This window comes from Oncorhynchus mykiss, chromosome 13 (assembly GCF_013265735.2).
Source record: "Oncorhynchus mykiss isolate Arlee chromosome 13, USDA_OmykA_1.1, whole genome shotgun sequence".
Classification (NCBI taxonomy): Eukaryota; Metazoa; Chordata; class Actinopteri; order Salmoniformes; family Salmonidae; genus Oncorhynchus; species Oncorhynchus mykiss.
Genome location: NC_048577.1, coordinates 7,512,833 through 7,540,679, shown reverse-complemented (window position 1 = coordinate 7,540,679; position 27,847 = coordinate 7,512,833). Strand labels below are relative to the sequence as shown.

The 27,847-nt window shown below is 41.3% G+C and overlaps 2 protein-coding genes across 2 annotated transcripts in view; both read left to right on the top strand.

Annotated features, from left to right (window-relative positions):
* Nucleotides 1-10,617, top strand: part of LOC118938177 (B-cell receptor CD22-like) — a 34,771-nt gene extending 24,154 nt beyond the window's left edge. The window contains exons 3-7 of the mRNA XM_036940091.1: nt 8,477-8,531; nt 8,743-8,839; nt 8,932-8,986; nt 9,101-9,336; nt 9,905-10,617. Coding sequence (XP_036795986.1) covers nt 8,477-8,531; nt 8,743-8,839; nt 8,932-8,986; nt 9,101-9,336; nt 9,905-9,986 — 525 coding nt within the window. The 3' untranslated portion in view covers nt 9,987-10,617. The remainder of the gene's footprint in view (nt 1-8,476; nt 8,532-8,742; nt 8,840-8,931; nt 8,987-9,100; nt 9,337-9,904) is intronic.
* LOC110493310 (hemicentin-1) overlaps nt 6,048-27,847 on the top strand; it is a 34,265-nt gene continuing 12,465 nt past the window's right edge. Inside the window, exon 1 of the mRNA XM_036940081.1 lies at nt 6,048-6,305. The gene's annotated coding sequence lies outside the window, so the exon portion shown is untranslated. The remainder of the gene's footprint in view (nt 6,306-27,847) is intronic.

The following is a 27,847-nucleotide window of genomic DNA, read 5'->3' as shown; positions in this document are numbered from 1 at the left end:
CCGCTCCCTCAGCCTGAGCTGATTTTGAATTGAATTGCAAATGAATATAGGGCCTGTTCCAGGCAGACTATATTACAGTCGCCTGCCAGATCTCACAATGCCTGGATAGGTGTTTGTGTTTAAGATATCAGTTAACCTGCGTTTCCTGACTGCGCAATCAATGATGTGGCACACAACCATTGGTTGCTGCGCACAGCTTGACTGCAATATAGTCAGCCTGGAACGCCCTCAGTGTCTATGTGGTGTTCTAACATCCACACCAGACCGACCACCTTAACTGAAACAAGTAGTGTGCTACTGTGGATATTGGATCAAGGCCCGTATCTTCAGTTTAGTGATTTTATACTGTACATGATGTTCAGTGGACTAATTCAATTCAAGTTGACTAAAGTGACAATATGAGGAGCACAGAATGATTGATTGAGAGCCTCAATGTAAAAAGAAAATCTGCTTGTATCCTCTCAGCATGTGGGGGAGCTGAGTGTACAAATGACTACTGGTTTATTATGTCAATCAGTTGTATTCATTCATAATAAAATACAGTTGTATCAAATCAGATGTAGTGTCATTATTAATGTAATGTCATTATTCAGAAAGGCTATGGATACTGGTGTTATAAAAAGCAAAAACAGTTTTACCAACATGTTTGGGGAATGAACAGCACCCACACCAGAACTAGTGTTTCTCAAACCTCTCAGGAGGGACCCATCTATCCACTCTCCATATTGTAGCCACCAATGAAGAAATACAAGTAGCCTATGACATATCAGACAGACATTTCTTGTAAAGTCCCTCTCTCTCCTCATGAAGATGTTCACACATTTCTGTTGATGCCAGGCAGATTTACGCCCCCTTTGGAGAAATTGGGTACCCCTAGTAAACTGAAAAAAAAATATATAAAAAATTGCTAATATATGCATATAATAATTATTATTGGATAGAAAACACTCTAAAGCTTCTAAAACCGTTGGAATTATGTCTGTAAGTATAGCAGAACTCACAGGGCATGCATTCTTCCAAACTAGTTTTTGTGGCCATGAAAGTTGGAGCAACTTTGACGTCATGCCCCCACCCTTCCCGACCACTTATGGATCTGGGGACAATTTCCATCTCTTCCACTAGATGTCCTCTTTCTTTGGAGCGTTCAATCGTTCAAATCGCGCGAGAATTGGCCCTACAGGAGTGGTTGGAGTAAGTGTCGCGATAAAAAAACCTGTGCGTCAGGGCGCGAATTGGTCACAGCCATTCCTTTGTGCCAGCACTCCTGGGAAGAGCAAACGATGCCCGGTTGAATTGAAGTTTGTTTTGCACGTCTAAAACATCATAAAGCTTGCTTCTGCACTTAGTTTGACCTGTTTAGTCGACATATAATGTGTAATTTTGAAGTTTTGATGCGCAACTTATCCGGACCGGAGGACGTTTTGGGTGCATTTCAGCTGATGTTATTAGCAGTAGCTAATACAAAGACGCAAGACTTGAAACCAAACGATGTATTGGGTAAGTATGAACCCTTCCAGAACATTCTGAACGAAGACCATCGAAGGTAAGGGAATATTTATGCTTAAATCTGTGTTTCTGTTGACTCCAACATTACGTGGAAATGTAGCTTGGAACTGAGCGCTGCCTCAGCATATGAAATAGTGTGCGATTTCTGTAACGTTAAAAATAAATCTAACACAGCGGTTGCATAAAGAAGCAGTGTATCTTTCTAACTATATGTAGAACATGTATATTTAGCCAAAGTTTATGATGTCTATTTACGTTATCTTGCCGAGCTACCTAGGTTTCCTGCGGGCATTTTTGAGTAATTTCTGAACATGAGTACACTGTAAATGGACATTTATGGATATATATGGCATATTATTGAAAAAAAAAAAAATGTACTGTGTAACATGTCCTATCACTGTCATCTGATGAAGATTTTCAAAAGGTTAGTGAGCGATTTATTTTTTAATCCTGCTTTTATAATTTTATATTTTCTGGGACAAAATGGCTGCCGCTTGTCTTTGTTTCGGTGGTGGTCTAATATAAATGTGTGGTGTGTTTTCGCCGTAAAACATTTTAAAAATCTGACATGCTGGGTAGATGAACAAGGTGTTTATCTTTCATTTGAGCTATTGGACTTAATAATGTGTGGAGGTTAAATATTTTTAAGAATATTTTTGCGTTCCATGCGCCACCGTTTGAGCTGAACGGGGGGGAGGGTGTTCCTACAGAGGAACTCCTGGCACCAACAGCCCTTCACTGGTGTGTTCGTTGCCAGGAAGAGGCATCATGAAGACAGGAAGCCAGCTCTGCAGCACCTTTCAGACCCTCAGTACATCTAGTTGCTGTCAACCACAGAACTCACACCGTTTCATTCTCTGTTTGGACAGTGAGTTCACCTCCCCTCTCTCTCCTCACGCTGTAAGTACGCTTGATGATGTCTATCTTTTCATTATTATTGGTTTCTAGTCCTCAAACTTCTGCCAGGCATGACAATGTTTTTATACTGCTGTTTTGTTTCTCTGTTAACCTAGATATACATAATGTAGACCTACATACAGTTTGTTTGTCTATTAACCTAGACATACATAATGTAGACCAACATACAGTTTGTTTCTCTGTTAACCGAGATATACATAATGTAGACATACATACAGTTTGTTTGTCTGTTAACCTAGACATACATAATGTAGACATACATACAGTTTGTTTGTCTGTTAACCTAGACATACATAATGTAGACATACATACAGTTTGTTTGTCTGTTAACCTAGACATACATAATGTAGACATACATACAGTTTGTTTGTCTGTTAACCTAGATATACATAATGTAGACCTACATACAATTTGTTTGTTAGCCTAGACATACATAATATAGACCTACATACAGTGTGTTTGTCTGTTAACCTAGACATACATAATGTAGACCAACATACAGTTTGTATGTTAACCTAGACATACATAATGTAGACCTACATACAGTTTGTTTGTCTGTTAGCCTAGACATACATAATGTAGACTTACATACAGTTTGTTTGTCTGTTATCCTAGACATACATAATGTAGACCTACATACAGTGAGTTTGAGTGTGAATTATGTTTTGCATGTGAATCTATGCGTAAGATATTTGGATGGTGTTTCATTTATTTAGTGTTAATATTTTACATGCATTTTTAAGTGCAGAAAAACAGCATGGGCAGTGCCATTGAGGTCTGTCTCCATTTTAAAGTAGTTAATTTCCTATTTTTCGTCTTTGGTGAGTTTAATGACGTGGTTTCAAGTATAAGACTTGTGAATGCTATTTTGAGGCCTCTGAGAGCAATATATTGTTCGGGAGACTTATTGTAAGAGTGAAAGTAGGAGTAAGAGTGATTGAGTGGATACTTCATAAGAGCTTTAGGAGTAGTATGAACATGAGACACAGTGATGTTGGGTTGTATTTAGGAGTAGTATTAACATGAGACACAGTGATGGTGGGTTGTGTTTAGGAGTAGTATTAACATGAGACACAGTGATGGTGGGTTGTGTTTAGGAGTAGTATTGACATGAGACACAGTGATGGTGGGTTGTGTGTAGGAGTAGTATTAACATGAGACAGTGATGGTGGGTTGTGGTTTTGTTGGTTTAGATGCACACACTCAGTGTCACTTCCCTGTTCTACTTTCCTGTCTGTCCTCTCACAGGCCTCCTGAATCATATCAGAAATCTATAAATGCACATTACACTATACAGAATATGTTCCTCTGTAGCTCAGTTGGTAGAACATCCTGCAACGTTATGGGTTTGGTTCCCTGGACCCCCCATAGGTAAAATATATGCACACAGACTGTACATTGCTTTTGATAACTAAATGACAATATTTATGGACAGTAGACAACAATAGATGACACAGTCAGTACAGCAGGCTGTGGTGATGTTCAATCATGCCTCTCCTAGATACAGCTTCTACCAGTACTGTACAACAGAGGAGGCTGGTATACAGGAGGATGGGCTCATTATAATGTCTGGAATGACAGGAGCATCATTCATTTTATTCCCATTACTTCCCAAATGAATGAGGACATCATGAGGACTGGAGGCTGCAGTAATGTTGAGACGCCAGTAGGTGGAGCTCTAGTCTAGAACACTGGAACCTTCAGCACCACTTTGATGCAGATGATGATGAGGAGTGATGGTCATGGGTGTTTAAATTGAATGGGTTCTAATTGAATAACATCATGGAACTTTGACCTGTATATACAGAACTCAGAAGGGCAAGGTAGGTCATTAAAATGTTAACGTTATAAATAGTTTAGTCAACACATTGTTTACATGGTTCTGTATGTAGTATAAAAGACCACAGTGAAAATTGACCATTTTTTTAAATTAAATAAATGTATGCCCTGACTTGTCTTTTACATAATTTCTCCTCAAATATAGTAACAGCCCTTTTCTGACGTGTTGGTCTGATTGTCGTGGATGTTAATGTCTCTGCATCCGCTACTTGTGTTCTGACTGCTTTTATAAGGTTTCAACACTTACTTCTTGTTTTCACTCACTAACAGTCAGTTGACTCACTGTACAAGACTCTCCTCTTCACTTCACTCTGTAAGTACTCTTGACAATATCTTGAAATATAGTTTTTGGTTATTTGTTTTTAGTCATTAGTCATATACTTGAGGGTAATGTATCATTTTACTTCTTGTTATGTTTTTATCTGTGTTTTGGTTCTTACATCAGGGTCAGTATTCATAAAGTGTCTCGCCCGGTGTGGGTGATTGTGTGACACAGTGGATTTATCTGAGGGCCCTTTAGGACCAGACTGATAGGGAGGAGGGTTGACATCTATACTGTGTAGGATGTGTGTTTTAACTTTTCTACATCCATAACAACCAGCTCTCTAGACTTTGATACAGACTCCATGGGCCTTATGGGCCTTCAATACAGACACTGTGTGTGTGTGTGTGTGTGTGTGTGTGTGTGTGTGTGTGTGTGTGTTTGAATCACTTGCGGTTTATCCTCACAGCTTGGGGATAGGAGCTATCATTGAACCTGGTGGTCAGTCTTTAGGCTGCTGTACAACTTGACGGCCCGCAGAGGATTGAACATTTATGTCAATGTATAAATATGTGTTTACAGTACAACACATCTGTTCAATAAGTGGTTGTTGTTGTTGATATAATGATGATGATTATGGAGTTATTCACCAGCTATAGAGTGAGTTGTTGTTTATGTTTCTAAGACTGCAGGGTGAGAGATGCAACAATGGTCTTGAGAACAGCAGGAAGTGTGTTGGTGTTCTTGAGAACAACAGGAAGTGTGTTGGTGTTCTTTCTCTGGTCTGTAGCAGGTATGGTCTCATTCATAATGTTTAAAAGGTTAAGAGTCATAATGTTGTTCTGTGTTTCAATTTATAAACATGTCTAAAAGGTTAAGAGTCATAATGTTGTTCTGTTTGGCATCTACTTCACTTTATATATTGGTCTTCTACTCCTCACTGAGAGATGCTCATCTGTGGTTTCCATTCACATCCAACTCAGCAACTATGGCAACAAAATGTGGACCAACAATACTGTTAGTAAGAGCCATTTTTGGTTAATTTTCATTTAATAAATGTTGTGTTGTGGGACTGTTTCAGTTGTACTGGGGCAGAATGGCTGGAGTGTGACATACACCAATCAGAGTATATGTGCCTTGAAGGGGTCAACAGTGGAGATGACCTGCTCTTTCAGCTATCCCAGAGGTCATAAGGTCACATCAACCTTCTGGTTCACTAAAATTGAGACTGAAGATCTAGGTCAGGACCCAGAGTATGCAGGTCATCTGGAGTATCATGGAGATAAGAAGAAAGACTGTACCCTGAAAATCACAGACCTGAGAGAGAGAGACTCAGCTACATACAAGTTCAGATTATTAACAGATCAGGAAGGAGGGACATTTACTGGCAAACTTGGAGTGACTTTGTCTGTCACAGGTACAGTAAAAGTGTTTTATGTTCAATTACAAATAGTTCTGTTGTATGTATGATAGTCTGTATAACATAGGATTTCTTCCATCTTTGTATTAGAGTGATAAGTCAGTGATAAAGGGATTTACAGTGATATTGTTTTTTCTCCAGGTCTTCAGGTGAAGGTGACTGGTGGACATCAGGATAAGACACTGACCTGTATCACCACCTGTACTCTGGCTGACAACCCCACCTACATCTGGTACAAGAACGGACAACATCTAGATGAGAGCACCTCCCCCCAGTACAAAGACCCAGTCTCCAGTAACTATGAAGACAGTTACTCCTGTGCTGTAAAAGGCCATGAGGATCTCCTCTCTCCTGCAGTGTGTAAGTGTGAATCTAATATGGAATCTAATACAGCAAGTATACAGAATGATTGTACTACGTCCTTTTGATCTCACTGTATAATTTGATGGGGCTTTTATGAAAATAACTGAACATACTGTATAATGTACTCATGTGATTCCATTATGTTTCAGGTGTCCAGGGTCAGGACTGCAACACAGTGACTTACACCAAGAGGACAATCTGTGCCTTGAAGGGGTCAACAGTGGACATTTCCTGTACTTATGGCAGTGGTTATGATACAGTCACATCATCACTCTGGTTTAGTCCTAAACAGAGATCTAGGTGGAGGGATGAGTTGATGCCTGAGGACCTAACCACAGACCCAGGGTATGCAGGTCGTGTGGAGTATGTTGGAGAGAAGGAGAGAGGTCGCTCCACCCTGAGAATCACAGATCTGAGAGAGGAGGACTCTGCTGAATACAAGTTCATATTCAACACACAAACCTCAGGATGGGGGTACAGTTTCCCTGGAACAACTCTGACTGTCACAGGTAACACTGGATCATGTTTATTCATAATATCTGGAGGAAAGTTTTCTGGATCACCTGTCTCCCTGACTGTCATAGGTAATCTGTCACACATCTCACATCTATGACACATATCAAGATAGCTGTAATGTGAGTGTTGTTTTGTATGTATGCTAATGATAATGTTGTGTTTTAATCTGTTTTATTGATTCTATGGAACCCAGGACTTCCTGGAAAACAGTGGAAATTATTACAGAGTTGACTGTCCTGTCTAAATATATCAAATTAATGACCTTAATTACCTTATTTAATGGAAGTCATGCAGACACTGCAGTGTTATGTAACAGGGAAAAAAATATATAATATTTCACATAAGAGGACATATATAAGAGGAGAATAATGATGTGGTTCCTTTGACTCTAGATGTTGTGTTGGAGATGGATCCTACATCTGTGTCAGAGGGGGAGAGAGTCACACTGAGATGTAGAACCAAATGTACACTGGACCCCATCACAGCCTTCAGTTGGTATAAGAATGGACAGCCTATACCAAACAGCAACATCTACTCTCCTGTCTATATCCTATTCTCAGTCAGCAGTGAGGATACAGGCAGATACTCCTGTTCTGTAGAAGGACATGAGGATCCCCCCTCTGCTGAAGAGACTCTCACTGTCACATGTAAGTACATTTGGGATTTTAATGTCCAGTTTGATATACTGACAATGTTGATACTTGAATATAGAATAGATTGTTTTACACATAAATATATCTATCAATACATATTTTAGTGTGTAACATCCTGTCACTCCCTGACCATAGAGAGCCCTCGGTTCTCTATGGTGTTTAGGTCAGAGCGTGACTCTAGTCATTTATTTTCTATGTGGCTGGTTTGTGTGGCTCCCAATTAGAGGCAGCTGGTCATAGTTGCCTCTAATTGGGGATCATATTTAGGAAGCCCTTTCTCACATCTGCTTTGTGGGATATTGTTTTTGAGTGAGTGCATGTTGCACCTCAGTCACACCTTTATTTAACTAGGCAAGTCAGTTAAGAACAAATTCTTATTTTCAATGACGGCCTAGGAACAGTGGGTTAACTGCCTGTTCAGGGGCAGAACGACAGATTTGTACCTTGTCAGCTCGGGGATTTGAACTTGCAACCTTTCGGTTACTAGTCCAACACTCTAACCACTAGGCTACGCTGCCGCCCCGGCAGTACTGTCGGGCGTTGTTAGTTTCTTGGTTTATTTTAAGTTTCACAAAAAATAAAGATGTGGAACTCCAATCATGCTGTGCCTTGGTCCGTCTCTCCACACGATCGTGACTCATCCATTTCCCTGAATGTGCATTACCACAATGTCATCATTATTTTTAGTGATTCTGTTTCACATTTTCTTTTGCTCTGAATTAATAATTTATAAATTATTTCAACTAAACACAAATGTTGCTATAAATAAATACAATGTATTTTACACCAGATGGTCCATGGAACACCTCAGTGTCAGTCAGTCCCTCTGGTGAAATAGTGGAGGGCAGTTCAGTGACTCTGACCTGCAGCAGTGATGCCAACCCACCTGTGGACAAATACACCTGGTACAAAAAGAACGTAACCTCACCAAAAGCATCAGGACAGAGTTACAGCATCACTAACATCCTCTCTGAGGACAGAGGAGAATATTACTGTGAGGCCCAGAATGGAAGAGGATCTATGAACTCTACAGCTCTGATGATCATTGTAGCAGGTAAAGTTACATCTTCAAAACTTCAATACAAAATGATGTTCAATAAGAAATGATGTTTCAAGGTATCTTCTTCTATTTTGCCTCATTACACTTTGGTTTATAACTACACATAGGCTTCTATATACAAGTATTGCATTAATGTCCTGTTTTGCTGTATATTCATTTTCACTTCATAATAACATGTTCTCATATCATCTATATTATCTTTTAGAGAAACAAACCTCAGTTCTAACTGCAGCTGTAGGAATCATAGTGGTTGTTCTGGGTGTCATACTGGCTTCATGTCTCTCTGGACTCATGTGGTTCAGGTGAGTGAAAATGCATATTTTAAAGATTATTTCACTTTATTATCTTCATTACTTTATTAATATATTCATTCACTCACTAATTTACAAAACAGGAAGAAGGTCTCCAAAACCACCTCTGACACAAGACACACGGCAGGCAATGGACAGGTGAGTCTGTTGAAACAGATGTAGGATTGTTTTTATTGCTTTGTGGGACATTTCCACTCTTCATGCTGTCTGTCCCCAGGTCTATTTATATTGTCTGTTCTCTCTCTCCATCAGGGAGACTCTAGTCCAGTGTATGACAACATCTCAGGCATGGCCTTCACCCCTTCTGCAGCACAGACAGCGGCCACCGTCGACCAAGATGACATTCACTTCGCCAGCTTCCACGTCTCTCACTCCAAAAACCAGGAAGTGCCTCTGTACTCCACCGTCCAACTGCTTCAACCCCAGAAAGAGGATGAGGATGTCCAGTACGCTGCTGTGAATTTCAACCTCCCCAGTGCTGCCACCTGGTGAGCATATTTTGCCATTACAACAACATAGAGTCTATACTATGTAGAACATGTGAACACACAGACAGCATCAAGGCCATTCATATGCTGCTGCTTATTGGAGGAGAGGACAATGATGTCATTAAAATAAGCAAAACAGTTGACCCCTAGTGACCCCTCATTGCTCCCTGATAACTCCATCACTATCTGAGGGTTGAAGGAGAAATCTTCATGTCAAGTGACATTTCATTGAACTCTATGGTGAACTATAAGGGCATACTATGGTGTGAGTGTGAACACTTTGAAAAGTCGCAGTTTTAATGTCTAAAAGGTTCCAGGGCCATTCTTCAGGCCAAATGGCATTTCCTGAAACTACAAACTCAACAATTTACATCTCAAGACAGTTACTATGACATGTCTACAATGAAGGAGTGATGTGATGATGGTTTTGAGTAACTGTTCTGCTTGCATTCCAAATGGCACCCTATTCCCTATTTAGTTCACTACTGGTCTAAAGTAGTGCATGCAAAAAGGGAGTAGGGTGCCATTTGGGACTCATATTCAGTTTAACGTCTGTTTCTTTCTCCAGGTCCACGGTGGAACAAGCAGCTGAGGAGGATCCCTCTGTTCTCTACAGTACAGTCAACAAACCCAGAACCAAGAAGACCTGAACACAATAAACCCAGAACCCAGAAGACCTGAACACAATAAACCCAGAACCAAGAAGACCTGATAAACCCAGAACCAAGAACTGAAAACAACAAACCCAAAACCAAGAACTGAAAACAACAAACCCAGAACCAAGAACTGAAAACAACAAACCCAAAACCAAGAAGACCTTGTATATCTGGGCCCGTATATTATAACTAAGTGGTATAATTAAGCAATAAGGTCAGAGGCGGTGTGGTATATTGGCCTATATACTGTACCACGGCTAATGACTGTTGTTCTGCACAACGCAGAGTGCCTTGATACAGCCCTTAGCCGTGGTATATTGACCATATACTACAAGCCCGAGGGCCGTATTGCTATTATAAACTGGTTACCAACATAAATAGAAAGTAAACAAATATTTTGGTGTCATACCAGTGTTCTATTGTCTGAAATACTGTATGTGAAATGAAATGCTTATTCAGCCAATCAGCATCCAGGACCTAAACTACCTGGTTTATAATAGTATCTAGTAATATACAGTGCATTCAGAAAGTATTCAGACCCCTTGACTTTTTCCACATTTTGTTATGTTACAGCCTTATTCTAAAATTGAATAAATATTTTTTTCCCCTCATCAATCTACACACAATACCCCATAATGACAAAGCAAAAACAGGTTTTTAGAAAGGTTTGCAAATGGATTAAAAATACAAAATGGAAGTATCACATTACGTAAGTATACAGACCCTTTACTCAGTACTTTGTTTAAGCACCATTGGCAGCGAGTCTTTCCAGGGTATCATGCTACCAGCTTAATTTTTTTTTAACAGCAAGTAAATTTGGTTGTCTGTTAACCAAATAAATACAATTAGTTTCTATACACTTTATATATACTTTGCTTGATTAAAAAAAAAATGTTTAAAGTTTTTATGACAGTTATAGCACCATTTTGCCTCAAAATTCAGGACGTAGTTCTGCTTGATGCAATGTTTCTTGTTACTTTCATCAAAACATTACTAATGTGTGAAGAGTAAACAAATCATAAAAGTGCTGCTGTAATTCAGCGGCAAAGCACCGTATAGTTCACAATCCACTTTGTCCAGAGCAGCTGTGTGATGCACAAAAATGCCAGTTTATGGAAGTCACTTCACTTGAATGTCAGAGGTAACAGAGTTAACTTCTAGCTGGCTAGCTAGCTTTCGGTATCACTGAACAACATCTGCTTCATGTAGCTAACAAGCCAGCTGAGAGAGCTAGTTCACTGAATTCATATGACAGTCCAACGTCATCTCTTAATAACACAGTATCTTTACATGGTTGGTTTATTCTGTCTACATTTCTTTACATTTTCAAATGTTATTTGACATTTTATTTGGTGTATTTTCATTTGTATCTTTATGCTGCCATCTTTTGTTTGAATCCTCCCCTGACTCCGCCCACTTCTTCCAGAAGTAGACATGACTCCGCCCACCTCTTCCCCGAAGTAGACATGACTCCGCCCACTTCTTCCCCGAAGTAGACATGACTCCGCCCACATCTTCCCCAAAGTAGACATGACTCCGCCCACTTCTTCCCCGAAGTAGACATGACTCCGCCCACATCTTCCCCAAAGTAGACATGACTCCGCCCACTTCTTCCCCGAAGTAGACATGACTCCGCCCACTTCTTCCCCGAAGTAGACATGACTCCGCCCACATCTTCCCCGAAGTAGACCTGGCTCCGCCCACTTCGTCCCCGAAGTAGACCTGACTCCGCCCACGTGATCCCCTAAGTAGACCTGACTCCGCCCACGTCTTCCCCGAAGTAGACCTGACTCCGCCCACGTCTTCCCAGAAGTAGACCTAACTCCGCCCACTTCTTCCCCGAAGTAGACCTGACTCCGCCCACATCTTCCCAGAAGTAGACCTAACTCCGCCCACGTCTTCCCAGAAGTAGACCTGACTCCGCCCACTTCTCATCCGAAGTAGACCTGACTCCGCCCACTTCTTCCCCGAAGTAGACCTGACTCCGTCCACTTCTTCCCCGAAGTAGACCTGACTCCGCCCACTTCTTCCCCGAAGTAGACCTGACTCCGCCCACTTCTTCCCCAAAGTAGACCTTGTGAGCATCGTAGATTTGCATGTTTCGCTCTCTGATCGGATTGTCTGAATTCACTAGTTGAGTGTCAATCACAGAAAAAAACAACATTGATGAAAATACATTTTGAGAAAATGTGAATCCCTTGTCCGTTTCCCTGACCCCTGCCAAAGACATAGAATGTGTATAGGGCAAAGATTTCAGATTTGCCTGTTCCACTGATATGGATTCAGCTAACAAATATGGAAACTCCAATGTTCACACCAGTCTCATACTTTTAAATCCATGACGGGAAGAGTGAACTTGCACACTTGGGAAAGGGTTGGGAATCGGGACCTCAGTCTCAGGCACCTTATTACCAGTTTGATATTTTGTTATTGATCCAAGTGGATGAGGACATGATTGGGACGTATGAAGAGAGACTGGAGGCTGCAGTAATGTTGAGATGCCAGTAGGAGGAGCTCTAGTCTAGAACACTGGAACCTTCAGTAGCACTTTGATGGAGATGATGAGGAGTGATGGGTCACATCTTGTGAGGAAACACATTAAGAAACCATATAGAACAGTCAACACTTTGTTGTGGGTCTGTATTTAAAGAAATGACTACATTGAAAATGGGCTGCATTTAGCCCCTTTAAAACATGTAGGCCCATCTCCTCAAATGAAGAAATGCAAATAGCTATGCAGTCTTTAGCAGTACATCCAGTACATCCCTTTCTGACATGCTGTTGATGCATGTGATTGTCTTAAATCCCTGACTAGGCTACTTTCACAATGTGTCAGTCACTAAAATCACACTTCTTGTTTCTATGCACGGCTACGACGATAAGTTGACTCACTGTATCATTTTACTTTTACTTACATTTTTGACACTGTCTCGCCCTGACCTTAGTATTCTTTGTTTTCTTTGTTGTTTTGGTTAGGTCAGGGTGTGACTTGGGTGATGTATGTGTTTTTGTACTGTCTAGGGGTTTTGTAGGTTTATGGGGTTGTTTACTATCAAGGTGTTCATGTATGTCTATAGTTGCCTAGATTGGTTCTCAATTAGAGGCAGCTGTTTATCGCTGTCTCTGATTGGGAACCATATTTAGGCAGCCATCTTCTTTGGGTATTTTGTGGGTTATCATCCATGTCTATGTGATGGTGCATGTTAGCACTCAGTTTCTTTAGGGGTCGTCTTGTTAGTTTGTTTAGTGTACTACGGGTTTTTTTGTCCGTTCATTAAAGTATGCATTCACACCATGCTGCACTTTGGTCTCCTCAATACGACGATCGTGACAGACACTTTGTGAATATGGACCCTGGACTGTTTTAATGGATCAGGTGGAGTTATTCACCAGCTATAGAGTGAGTTGTTGTTTATGTTTCTAAGACTGCAGGGTGGGAGATGCAACAATGGTCTTGAGAACAGCAGGAAGTGTGTTGGGGGTCTTTGTCTGGTCTGTAGCAGGTGTGGTCTCATTTATAATGTTTTAGTAATGTTATCTTGATGTTATTCTGTTGTGTTCAGTGACATCGTCTGTTAGGGGCTTCTTCTTTTCTGGAATAGTTGTCTTTCACACCTCACTGAGTAACACTTAGGTCCTTTCTGTGGTTTCCATTCACACTCAGCAAGTAGAGTACGGCAACAAGGTGTGGACAAATGCTGTTAGTGTGAGGAAATGGGTCTGTAATGTATAATCACTATAATGTGTGATTGTGTTTCAGTGTTACTGGGTCAGGATGGCAGGAGTGTGACGTACACCACTCAGAGTATCTGTACCTTGAAGGGGTCAACAGTAGAGCTGACCTGCTCTTACACATATCCCAGTGGCTATACAATCACAACAACCTTCTGGTTCACTAAAATGATGCTGAGGGGAATCCTGTGACTCTGAGTGGTGACCCAGACTACACAGGTCATGTGACGTACTGTAGCAACAAGAAGAATGGCCACACCCTGACAATCAGAGATCTGAGAGAGTGTGACTCAGCTATGTACAAATTCAGATTTATAACAGATCAGACCGTAAGGAAATATACTGGTGATCCTGGAGTCATTCTGTCTGTTACAGGTACAGTTACATTCAATATAGTTAAACTGTTGAATTCCGTTTAGTTCAGTTAAATGTCTTGGTTTGTGTTTACATCTGTATAACATAGGATTTCTTCCATCAGTGTCTTAGAGGGAAAACTCAGTGATAAAGGGATTTACAGTGATATAGTTTTTTAGTCACTTTATTTGGATAGTCTGGATAGATGCTCTACAGATGGTCATTCTATCAACACACTTCCTGTTGATAAGTTACTGCTTTTATTTTTTACTGTGTCACAATAGTCTCTTTCTACTATTTTCCCTGTACCTTGACACAGCTCTCTCTCCACAGAGTGTCCATCCTGACCCTAACTGGGACACACACACCACTGAAAATGAGGACCAGACACTCTGGCAGTAGGTATGTTATAACATATTCATGAATGTGTATATTTTGTATATATTATTTGTGTTTGTTTGTGTGAGTGGGTAAGTGGGTGAGTGAGAGAAAGACAGACACAGAGGAGAGAGATGAACACAGAAAGTAGAAGTGAGAGAATACTATAGAGCAGTGTGTAAAGTGCTCATACTGTGTTTCCTTTGTCGCTGTCTCTCTCTCTGAGTGTGAAAATCCCCCACAGTGACACGTTCACATCTCTTCAGAGAGACGCTCAGCACTCCGTGTATCAGACCATCCAGGGGAGAAAACCACCACAGAACCTGGAGGGAAGAGAACCACCACAGAACCTGGAGGGAAGAGAACCACCACAGAACCTGGAGGGAAGAGAACCACCACAGAACCTGGAGGGAAGAGAACCACCACAGAACCTGGAGGGAAGAGAACCACCACAGAACCTGGACGGAAGAGAACCACCACAGAACCTGGACGGAAGAGAACCACCACAGAACCTGGACTAAAGAGAACCACCACAGAACATGGACTGAGAGAACCACCACAGAACATGGACTGGAGAGAACCACCACAGAACATGGACTGAAGAGAACCACCACAGAACATGGACTGAAGAGAACCACCACAGAACCTGGACTGAAGAGAACCATCACAAAACATGGACTGAAGAGAACCACCACAGAACATGGACTGAAGAGAACCATCACAAAACATGGACTGAAGAGAACCACCACAGAACCTGGACTGAAGAGAACCATCACAAAACATGGACTGAAGAGAACCACCACAGAACATGGACTAAAGAGCTTTGGCACCAAACCAAAGCTAGTCCTTACACTCTATTCTCTTGCTAATCATATCTTGTTATCATATCTTGAAGGTTCACCCAAATTACAAAATGACACATTGGTTTCCCTTCCCTTTTAGCAGTCTATGAACATGGTGTGACATCAGTCCCTGCTTTGGTTTAGTTTCCCCTGACACTGTTTCCACTTGCTAACGTTTTAGCATTCGTGGCACAAATCCCATTCGTCATGTGACTGTTGAGGCATTTCTTGCACATCATTTCAAAATCAATCAAAAGTTTAAAAAAATGTGTTGTGAAGCTCAACAAAGTCACTTCCAGATGATTTGAACATGATGAGAGAATGTTAATATTTGAAATCTTAATATCAGTCCCGTGACTTGAATGGGATTTTTGTAAATGTGGGAGTGTTCGACATTGCAGCCAACTTTATAGGCGAGTCGAGATCTACAAATCACCTTGCATGATGAATAACTACTCAATATTATTTATAGATCAGTCAGTCACAATTTACCCATGATACATCAGTTTTGATGTTCTCGAACACTGTCTGTGTGACTGCTGAAGGAAGCCCTCTCTGCATAAGCTTCTTTCTCCCTGACATAGAGTTGGATAGAAGATACATCTTGACATCTTTGTCATGATGTCTTCTGTGACAGAATGAGCAGCACCATTGAGGGCTATTTCCATATTAAAGTAGTTAATATCTTCAACTTCCATAAGTTTAATAACAGTCTTCATACCAACTGAAATGGTGTATTCAATGGCTTAGTCATGCTAAAACAGGCTTTGAAGCAAGTACGCCCTCTACTCAACTCTATTGTCCCTGACTGCTTCAAAGTTGTGTCAGCCACAAACTTCAAACCTCCAACCACACACTCAGTGTCTATTTATATAGACTTCCAGTAAGTTAACTTGCAACACATTTCCCCGTCACTCTGTAAGTATGCTTGACGATATCTTAAAATATGTTTATTTTATCATTTGTTTGTTTCCATGAACTTCTGTATCCTGTTATGTGCATGGCCATGCTATTGTAATGTATGTTTTGTTTTTCTGTTATTTACAGTATACTCTGTAGATGTATTTCTGTGTGTTTAATCTGATACAGTATTGTACATGGGGTTACACATATAATACTTTAGCATGGTATTTTAAGGACTCTCAAAGCAATAGATTGTTGTGGAGACTTGTTTGAAAATGACCTAAAGTAAGATTGAGACTAACAGTGATTAGGTGTATGCTTCGTAAGAGCTTTAGGAGTAATATTAACATGAGACACAGTGATGGTGGGTTGTGTTTAGGAGTTGTATTCACATGATACACAGTGATGGTGGGTTGTGTTTAGGAGTAGTATTAACATGAGACACAGTGATGGTGGGTTGTGTTTAGGAGTAGTATTAACACGAGACACAGTGATGGTGGGTTGTGTTTAGGAGTAGTATTAACATGAGACACAGTGATGGTGGGTTGTGTTTAGGAGTAGTATTAACATGAGACACAGTGATGGTGGGTTGTGTTTAGGAGTTGTATTAACATGAGACACAGTGATGGTGGGTTGTGTTTAGGAGTAGTATTAACATGAGACACAGTGATGGTGGGTTGTGTTTAGGAGTAGTATTAACATGAGACACAGTGATGGTGGGTTGTGTTTAGGAGTAGTATTAACATGAGACACAGTGATGGTGGGTTGTGTTTAGGAGTAGTATTAACATGAGACACAGTGAAGGTGGGTTGTGTTTAGGAGTAGTATTAACATGAGACACAGTGATGGTGGGTTGTGTTTAGGAGTAGTATTAACATGAGACACAGTGATGGTGGGTTGTGTTTAGGAGTAGTATTAACATGAGACACAGTGAAGGTGGGTTGTGTTTAGGAGTAGTATTAACATGAGACACAGTGATGGTGGGTTGTGTTTAGGAGTAGTATTAACATGAGACACAGTGATGGTGGGTTGTGTTTAGGAGTAGTATTAACATGAGACACAGTGATGGTGGGTTGTGTTTAGGAGTAGTATTAACATGAGACACAGTGATGGTGGGTTGTGTTTAGGAGTAGTATTAACATGAGACACAGTGATGGTGGGTTGTGTTTAGGAGTAGTATTAACATGAGACACAGTGGTGGTGGGTTGTGTTTAGGAGTAGTATTAACATGAGACACAGTGATGGTGGGTTGTGTTTAGGAGTAGTATTAACATGAGACACAGTGATGGTGTGTTGTGTTTAGGAGTAGTATCAACATGAGACACAGTGATGGTGGATTGAAATGTGTCCTTTCCAACAATGCAGAGTTAAAGATAAAAATACAGTGCAAGTATTCAGACCCCTTGACTTTTTCCATATTTTGTTACGTTACAGCCTTCTTCTAAAATGGATTCAATTGTTTTTCCCCCTCATCAATCTACCCACAATTCTCCATAATAATGAATACAAAAACAGTTTTTTATACATAAAAAAAAAATGTAAACTGAAATATCACATTTCCATAAGTATTGAGACCTTTTACTCAGTACTTTGTTGAAGCACCTTGTCAGCGATAACAGCCTCGAGTCATCTTTGGTTTTATGCAACAAGCTTGGCAACTTGTATTTGGGGAGTTTCTCTCAATCTTCTCTGCAGATCATCTCAAGCTCTGTCAGGTTGGATGGGGAGCATCGCTGCACAGCTATTTTCAGGTCTCTCCAGAGATGTTCGATCGGGTTTGTCCTGCCTTTGGCTCGGCCACTGAAGGACATTCAGAGACTTGTCCCGAAGCCACTCCTGCGTTGTCTTGGCTGTGTGCTTAGGGTCGTTGTCCTGTTGGGAGGTCCTGAGCGCTCTGGAGCAGGTTTTCATCAAGGATCTCTCTCTACTTTTCTCATCTTTCCCTCAATCCTGACTAGTCTCCCAGTCCCTGCAGCTGAAAAACATCCCCACACCATTATGCTGCCACCACCATGCTTCATTGTAGGGATGTGCCAGGTAACCTCCAGACGTGACACTTGGCTTTTGAGGCCAAAGACTTCCATCTTGCTTTCATCAGAACAGAGAATCTCATTTAGGTGCCTTTTGGCAAAGTTCAAGCTGGCCGTCATCTGGCTTCCATCTGGCCACTCTACAATAAAGGCCTGATTGGTGGAGTGCTGCTGAGATGGTTATCCATTTGGAAGGTTCTCACATCTCCACAGAGGAACACTGGAGCTCTGTCAGAGTGACCATCGAGTTCTTGGTCACCTACCTGACCAAGGCCCTTCTCCTCCGATTGCTCCGTTCTTCCATTTAAGAATGATGGAGGCCACTGTGTTCTTGGGGACCTTCAATGCTGCAGACATTTTTTGTACCCTTCCCAAATCTTTGCCTAGACCCAATCCTGTCTCGGAGCGCTACAGACAATTCCTTCGTCGTCATGGCTTGGTTTTTTCTCTGACATGCATAGTCAACTGTGGGACCTTGTATAGACAGGAATTTACCACAAGTGGACTCCAATCACATTTTAAGGATGATCAATGTAAATATGATACACCTGAGCTCAATTTCGAATCTCATAACAAAGGTTATGAATACTTGTGTAACGGTTTTCCTGTTGTGAAGGAGAAGCGGACCAAAATGCGGCGTGGTGGTTACTCATGTTTAATGAAAAAACGATAAACACGAACACTACAAAACAATAAACGCGTGGAAAACCAAAAAACAGTCCTATCTGGTGCAAACACAGAGACAGGAACAATCACCCACAAACACACAGTGAAACCCAGGCTACCTTGCTAATATATTGTTATCATATCTTGAAGGTTCAACCAAATTACAAAATGACACATTGGTTTCCCTTCCCTTTTAGCAGTCTATGAACATGGTGTGACAGCAGTCCCTGCTTTGGTTTAGTTTCCACTGACACTGTTTCCACTTGCTAACGTTTTACCATTCGTGGCAGAAATCCCATTCGTCATGTGACTGATAAGAGGCATTTCTCGCACATCATTTCAAAATCAATCAAAAGTTTAAAAAAAATGTGTTGTGAAGCTCAACAAAGTCACTTCCAGATGATTTGAACATGATGTGAGAATGTTAATATGTGAAATCTTAATATCAGTCCCGTGACTTGAATGGGATTTTTGTAAATGTGGGAGTGTTCGACATTGTAGCCAACTTTATAGGCGAGTCGAGATCTACAAATCACCTTGCATGATGAATAACTACTCAATATTATTTATAGATCAGTCAGTCAGTCACAATTTACCCATGATACATCAGTTTTGATACTCTCGAACACTGTCTGAGTGACTGCTGAAGGAAGCCCTCTCTGCATAAGCTTCTTGGTCCCTGACATAGAGTTGGATAGAAGATACATCTTGACATCTTTGTCATGATGTCTTCTGTGACAGAATGAGCAGCACCATTGAGGGCTATTTTCATATTAAAGTAGTTAATATCTTCAACTTCCATAAGTTTAATAACAGTCTTCATACCAACTGAAATGGTGTATTCAATGGCTTTAGTCATGCTAAAACAGGCTTTGAAGCAAGAACGCCCTCTACTCAACTCTATTGTCCCTGACTGCTTCAAAGTTGTGTCGACCACAGACTTCAAACCTCCAACCTCACACTCAGTGTCTATTTATATAGACTTCCAGTAAGTTAACTTGCAACACATTTCCCCGTCACTCTGTAAGTATGCTTGACGATATCTTAAAATATGTTTATTTTATCATTTGTTTGTTTCCATGAACTTCTGTATCCTGTTATGTGCATGGCCATGCTATTGTAATGTATGTTTTGTTTTTCTGTTATTTACAGTATACTCTGTAGATGTATTTCTGTGTGTTTAATCTGATACAGTATTGTACATGGGGTTACACATATAATACTTTAGCATGGTATTTTAAGGACTCTCAAAGCAATAGATTGTTGTGGAGACTTGTTTGAAAATGACCTAAAGTAAGATTGAGACTAACAGTGATTAGGTGTATGCTTCGTAAGAGCTTTAGGAGTAATATTAACATGAGACACAGTGATGGTGGGTTGTGTTTAGGAGTTGTATTCACATGATACACAGTGATGGTGGGTTGTGTTTAGGAGTAGTATTAACATGAGACACAGTGATGGTGGGTTGTGTTTAGGAGTTGTATTAACATGAGACACAGTGATGGTGGGTTGTGTTTAGGAGTAGTATTAACACGAGACACAGTGATGGTGGGTTGTGTTTAGGAGTAGTATTAACATGAGACACAGTGATGGTGTGTTGTGTTTAGGAGTAGTATCAACATGAGACACAGTGATGGTGGATTGAAATGTGTCCTTTCCAACAATGCAGAGTTAAAGATAAAAATACAGTGCAAGTATTCAGACCCCTTGACTTTTTCCATATTTTGTTACGTTACAGCCTTCTTCTAAAATGGATTCAATTGTTTTTCCCCCTCATCAATCTACCCACAATTCTCCATAATAATGAATACAAAAACAGTTTTTTATACATAAAAAAAAAATGTAAACTGAAATATCACATTTCCATAAGTATTGAGACCTTTTACTCAGTACTTTGTTGAAGCACCTTGTCAGCGATAACAGCCTCGAGTCATCTTTGGTTTTATGCAACAAGCTTGGCAACTTGTATTTGGGGAGTTTCTCTCAATCTTCTCTGCAGATCATCTCAAGCTCTGTCAGGTTGGATGGGGAGCATCGCTGCACAGCTATTTTCAGGTCTCTCCAGAGATGTTCGATCGGGTTTGTCCTGCCTTTGGCTCGGCCACTGAAGGACATTCAGAGACTTGTCCCGAAGCCACTCCTGCGTTGTCTTGGCTGTGTGCTTAGGGTCGTTGTCCTGTTGGGAGGTCCTGAGCGCTCTGGAGCAGGTTTTCATCAAGGATCTCTCTCTACTTTTCTCATCTTTCCCTCAATCCTGACTAGTCTCCCAGTCCCTGCAGCTGAAAAACATCCCCACACCATTATGCTGCCACCACCATGCTTCATTGTAGGGATGTGCCAGGTAACCTCCAGACGTGACGCTTGGCTTTTGAGGCCAAAGACTTCCATCTTGGTTTCATCAGAACAGAGAATCTCATTTAGGTGCCTTTTGGCAAAGTTCAAGCTGGCCGTCATCTGGCTTCCATCTGGCCACTCTACAATAAAGGCCTGATTGGTGGAGTGCTGCTGAGATGGTTATCCATTTGGAAGGTTCTCACATCTCCACAGAGGAACACTGGAGCTCTGTCAGAGTGACCATCGAGTTCTTGGTCACCTACCTGACCAAGGCCCTTCTCCTCCGATTGCTCCGTTCTTCCATTTAAGAATGATGGAGGCCACTGTGTTCTTGGGGACCTTCAATGCTGCAGACATTTTTTGTACCCTTCCCAAATCTTTGCCTAGACCCAATCCTGTCTCGGAGCGCTACAGACAATTCCTTCGTCGTCATGGCTTGGTTTTTTCTCTGACATGCATAGTCAACTGTGGGACCTTGTATAGACAGGAATTTACCACAAGTGGACTCCAATCACATTTTAAGGATGATCAATGTAAATATGATACACCTGAGCTCAATTTCGAATCTCATAACAAAGGTTATGAATACTTGTGTAACGGTTTTCCTGTTGTGAAGGAGAAGCGGACCAAAATGCGGCGTGGTGGTTACTCATGTTTAATGAAAAAACGATAAACACGAACACTACAAAACAATAAACGCGTGGAAAACCAAAAAACAGTCCTATCTGGTGCAAACACAGAGACAGGAACAATCACCCACAAACACACAGTGAAACCCAGGCTACCTAAGTATGATTCTCAATCAGAGACAACTAATGACACCTGCCTCTGATTGAGAACCATACTAGGCCGAAACATAGAAATACCCAAATCATAGAAAAACAAACATAGACTGCCCACCCAACTCACGCCCTGACCATACTAAATAAATACAAAACAAAGGAAGTAAAGGTCAGAACGTGACAACTTGTGTAAAAAAATCAGTTTTTGCTTTGTCTTTCTGGTGTATCCTGTGTAGAATGATGAGGGAAATGGTTTATTTATTCCATTTTAGAATAAGGCTGTAATGTAACAAAATGTCGAAATAGGTAAAGGGGTCTGAATACTTACACTGTATAAATGTTTTGAGGGAAATAGTGACACAAGGAATAAATACAGAGTGAATAACAAATATCAACAACGAGTAAAAATAACATCTGTTTCACAGTACCGAGTTGATGTGCAGGGGTACGAGGTAATTGAGGTGTTTATGTACATACATATAAGGGAAAGGGGGATACCTAGTCAGTTGCAAAACTGAATGCATTCAACTGAAATGTGTTTTCTACATTTAACTCAACCCCTCTGAATCAGAGAGGTGCGTGGGGCTGTATAAATGGACGTAATCGTCGCCCGGGAGCAGTTGTTGTTGTGGGTTAACTGCCTTGCTCAAGGGCAGAACTGCAGAATTTACTGCTTTTGCCAGTTCAGGACGTCAAAACAGCAACCTTTACTGGCCCAACGCTCTTAACCGCTAGGCTACCTGCTGCCCCATAGCGAGGGGTAAAGTGACTAGGCATCAGGATAGATAATAGACTAAGCGAGCATAGAAGTAATTTACTGTAGCTCGTCTGGTGGACTTGTGTCACTGGGCAGCTCGCGGCTGGATTTCCCTTTGTAATCCATGATAGTTTGCAAGCCCAACCACATGCTTCTCGCTTCAGAGCCAGCATAGTAGGATTCAGCCTTAGTCCTGTATTGACGCGTTTCCGGTTTGATTGCTCATCGGAGGTCATAGCAGAACTTCTTTAACCGTCCAGATTAGTGTCCCGTTCCTTGAAAGCAGAAGCTCTAGCCTTTAGCTCTGTGCAGATGTTACCTGTAATCCATGGCTTCTGGTTGGGGTACTGCGATGCACTTATTGATGAAGCGGTGAATGACTTGGTCAATTCCTCCATGTTATTGGATGAATCCCAGAACATATTCCAGTCTGTGCCAGTGAAACAGTCCTGTAGCTGAGCATCCACCTGATCGGACCACTTCTGTATTGAGCGTGTCTGTGGTACATCCTGTTTGAGTTTTTGCTTGTAGGCAGGAAGCAGGAGGATAAAGATATGGTCTTATTTGCCAAAGGGAGGGCTTTTTATGCATGTGTAGAGTATACAGTGCCTTGCGAAAGTATTCGGCCCCCTTGAACTTTGTGACCTTTTGCCACATTTCAGGCTTCAAACATAAAGATATAAAACTGTATTTTTTTGTGAAGAATCAACAACAAGTGGGACACAATCATGAAGTGGAACGACATTTATTGGATATTTCAAACTTTTTTAACAAATCAAAAACTGAAAAATTGGGCGTGCAAAATTATTCAGCCCCCTTAAGTTAATACTTTGTAGCGCCACTTTTTCTGCTATTACAGTTGTTAGTCGCTTGGGGTATGTCTCTATCAGTTTTGCACATCGAGAGACTGAAATGTTTTCCCATTCCTCCATGCAAAACAGCTCGAGCTCAGTGAGGTTGGATGGAGAGCATTTGTGAACAGCAGTTTTCAGTTCTTTCCACAGATTCTCGATTGGATTCAGGTCTGGACTTTGACTTGGCCATTCTAACACCTGGATATGTTTATTTTTGAACCATTCCATTGTAGATTTTGCTTTATGTTTTGGATCATTGTATTGTTGGAAGACAAATCTCCGTCCCAGTCTCAGGTCTTTTGCAGACTCCATCAGGTTTTCTTCCAGAATGGTCCTGTATTTGGCTCCATCCATCTTCCCATCAATTTTAACCATCTTCCCTGTCCCTGCTGAAGAAAAGCAGGCCCAAACTATGATGCTGCCACCACCATGTTTGACAGTGGGGATGGTGTGTTCAGGGTGATGAGCTGTGTTGCTTTTACGCCAAACATAACGTTTTGCATTGTTGCCAAAAAGTTCAATTTTGGTTTCATCTGACCAGAGCACCTTCTTCCACATGTTTGGTGTGTCTCCCAGGTGGCTTGTGGCAAACTTTAAACAACACTTTTTATGGATATCTTTAAGAAATGGCTTTCTTCTTGCCACTCTTCCATAAAGGCCAGATGCAATATATTGTTGTCCTATGGACAGAGTCTCCCACCTCAGCTGTAGATCTCTGCAGTTCATCCAGAGTGATCATGGGCCTCTTGGCTGCATCTCTGATCAGTCTTCTCCTTGTATGAGCTGAAAGTTTAGAGGGACGACCAGGTCTTGGTAGATTTGCAGTGGTCTGATACTCCTTCCATTTCAATATTATCGCTTGCACAGTGCTCCTTGGGATGTTTAAAGCTTGGGAAATATTTTTGTATCCAAATCCGGCTTTAAACTTCTTCACAACAGTATCTCGGACCTGCCTGGTGTGTTCCTTGTTCTTCATGATGCTCTCTGCGCTTTTGACGGACCTCTGAGACTATCACAGTGCAGGTGCATTTATACGGAGACTTGATTACACACAGGTGGATTGTATTTATCATCATTAGTCATTTAGGTCAACATTGGATCATTCAGAGATCCTCACTGAACTTCTGGAGAGAGTTTGCTGCACTGAAAGTAAAGAGGCTGAATAATTTTGCACGCCCAATTTTTCAGTTTTTGATTTGTTAAAAAAGTTTGAAATATCCAATAAATGTCGTTCAACTTCATGATTGTGTCCCACTTGTTGTTGATTCTTCATAAAAAAATACAGTTTTATATCTTCATGTTTGAAGCCTGAAATGTGGCAAAAGGTCGCAAAGTTCAAGGGGGCCGAATACTTTCGCAAGGCACTGTAGTTGAACTAGAGTTTTAATGCCCCTAGTTGCACAGGTGAGGTTCAAAAAGGAGGAGCACAGGTTATGTTGAAAAAGAGGAGCAGCCTTGTTGGTTCTAGATATAATTTTTTTGGGTTCCAGGTAGAACCTTTTTGTGTTCCATATAGAACCCTCTGTGGAAAGGGTTCTACATGGAATCCAAAAATGTTCTACCTGGAACCCAAAAAAATTATATCTAGAACCAACAAGGCTGCTCCTCTTTTTCAACATAACCTGTGCTCCTCCTTTTTGAACCTCACCGGTTCTTCAAAGTGTTATCCTATGTGGAGAGCCAAATAACCCTCTAAGGTTCCAAATAGCACCATTTGTTTTCTAAGAGTGTAGACAAATCAACCAGATGTATATCCATGTCCTCGTTCAGCCACGACTCTGAGAAACATATATTACAGTTATTCAGGTCCTGTTGACAGGATAGTCTCGAGCTTTTCCAGTTTGTTGGTCTATTTGGGGGTCTATTTGATGACCGACGTAATCTCATCAGGATGCCTGCTCGCTTGACTCTCTGTTGCCGGGGATCAGGGTCTGGTCCGGAGTAATCAGAATGTCCAAAGTTGTAGACTCGTTGAAGTAGAAATCAAGTTTGGTGATCACTGTTCTGATGTTTAGAAGCTGTTTCGGCCATAAGAAATGATGGCAGAGACATTAAGAACTAAAAAAGTTAAGACTAGCATAAAAAACACAAAATTGTCCACTGCTGCACCATCTCCTTCTATCACCAGCCTCCTCTGCTGTACATAAGGGTCAACAGTGTAACAGAATATGATAGTGGCTAATACTACTATAGACATCAGTGTTTGTGTGCTTAAATGTGACTTGGTCAAGTACTAGCCAGTGTTGTGTTTCATTAGCTTATTATGTTGTTATTGACCCAACATTATTGAGGAAATTATTATTAGGTACCAGTACTAAACACAATGGCCAACAGTGGGTGTTTCCCAAATGGCACCCTATTCCCTAAATAGTGTGCTACTTTTAACCAGGGCACATAGGGTGCCATTTGGGACACATTCAGTGTAACAGAATATTACCGTGGCATTATATTTCTGCCCAAATGTATAAGGACATCGTTTGAAGAGAGGAGGCTGCAGTAATGTTGAGATGCCAGTAGGAGGAGCTCTTGTCTAGAACACTGGAACCTTCAGTAGCACTATGATGCAGCTGATGAGGAGTGATGGGTTTCAGTCACATTTTGCCTGTTTTAAAATGTAGGTCCACTCCTCAACATAAGAAATATAACTGTGCTGACTTTCGTCCATTTTCAATTTACACTGAAATGCTTCCTATTCACAAGAGACCTCACCACACACAGAATAATGCAATCCTAAACCACAGTCAAAGTATAGCCGTGTGTGTGTGTGTGTGTGTGTGTGTGTGTGTGTGTGTGTGTGTGTGTGTGTGTGTGTGTGTGTGTGTGTGTGTGTGTGTGTGTGTGTGTGTGTGTGTGTGTGTGTGTGTGTGTGTGTGTTTGTATGGTTTTACTATCCTTGTGTGGACCAGACGTCCTGATAAGGACTGTAAAACAAAGTTGGACAAGTGGGTGCATTTCACAGGTCCCCACAAGTAACAAGGCTATTTTTGGTTGAGATTAGGATGAAGGTTTAGGTTTAGGGGTTAAGGTTAGGATTAAGATTAGGGTTAGTGGTTAGGTAAAACATATTTTGAATGGGAATAACTGTTTTGGTCCTGGACAGTAACACAACATTTTGTCTGTGTTTGTCATTAGTTTACTCCAATTAGAGGAAGGGAGGTTGGGTAAGGGGAACATAATAAAGATTCAGATTGTTTAATAGTCACATGCACAGGGTTGCAGGTGTAATTGCAGGGTACAGTGAACGTCTTAGACTTCAACATGCAGGACTAGTGAAATAAAATGATGAAAAATGGTAATAAAAACAACAGAAATAGAACTAGCACTATATAGATAATAACTCTGGCTGTAATGAATAATGACCATTGGGGTGGAGGCAGAGTAAAGACTGTAGAGGGGGTGGGGTGGAATGACCATAGGGGGAGCAGCAGCATGATCATTGAGTGCAAAATATATTTACAAAAAATATATATAAAAACTGAAACGTCCTCTTACTGTCAACTGCGTTTATTTTCAGCAAACTTAACATGTGTAAATATTTCTATGAAGATTCAACAACTGAGACATAAACTGACCAAGTTCCACAGACATGTGACTAACATAAAGGGAATAATGTGACCCTGAACAAAGGGAATAATGTGTCCCTGAACAAAGAGGGGGTCAAAATCAAAAGTCAGTCAGTATCTGGTGTGGCCACCAGCTGCATTAAGTACTGCAGTGCATCTCCTCATGGACTGCACCAGATTGGCCAGATCTTGCTGTGAGATTTTACCTCACTCTTCCACCAAGGCACCTGCAAGTCCCCATTTCTGGGGGGAATGGCCCTAGCCCTCACCCGCCGATCCAACAGGTCCCAGACGTGCTCAATGGGATTGAGATCCGGGCTCTTCGCTGGCCATGGCAGAACACTGACATTCCTGTCTTGCAGGAAATCACACAAAGAAAGAGCAGTATGGCTGGTGGCATTGTCATGCTGGAGGGTCATGTCAGGACGAGCCTGCAGGAAGGGTACCACATGAGGAAGGAGGATGTCTTCCCTGTAACGCACAGCGTTGAGATTGCCTGCAATGACAACAAGCTCAGTCCGATGATGCTGTGACACACCACCCCAGACCATGACGGACCCTCCACCTCCAAATCGATCCCGCTCCAGAGTACAGGCCTCGGTGTAACGCTCAGTCCTTTGACGATGAACACGAATGCGACCATCAACCCTGTTGATACAA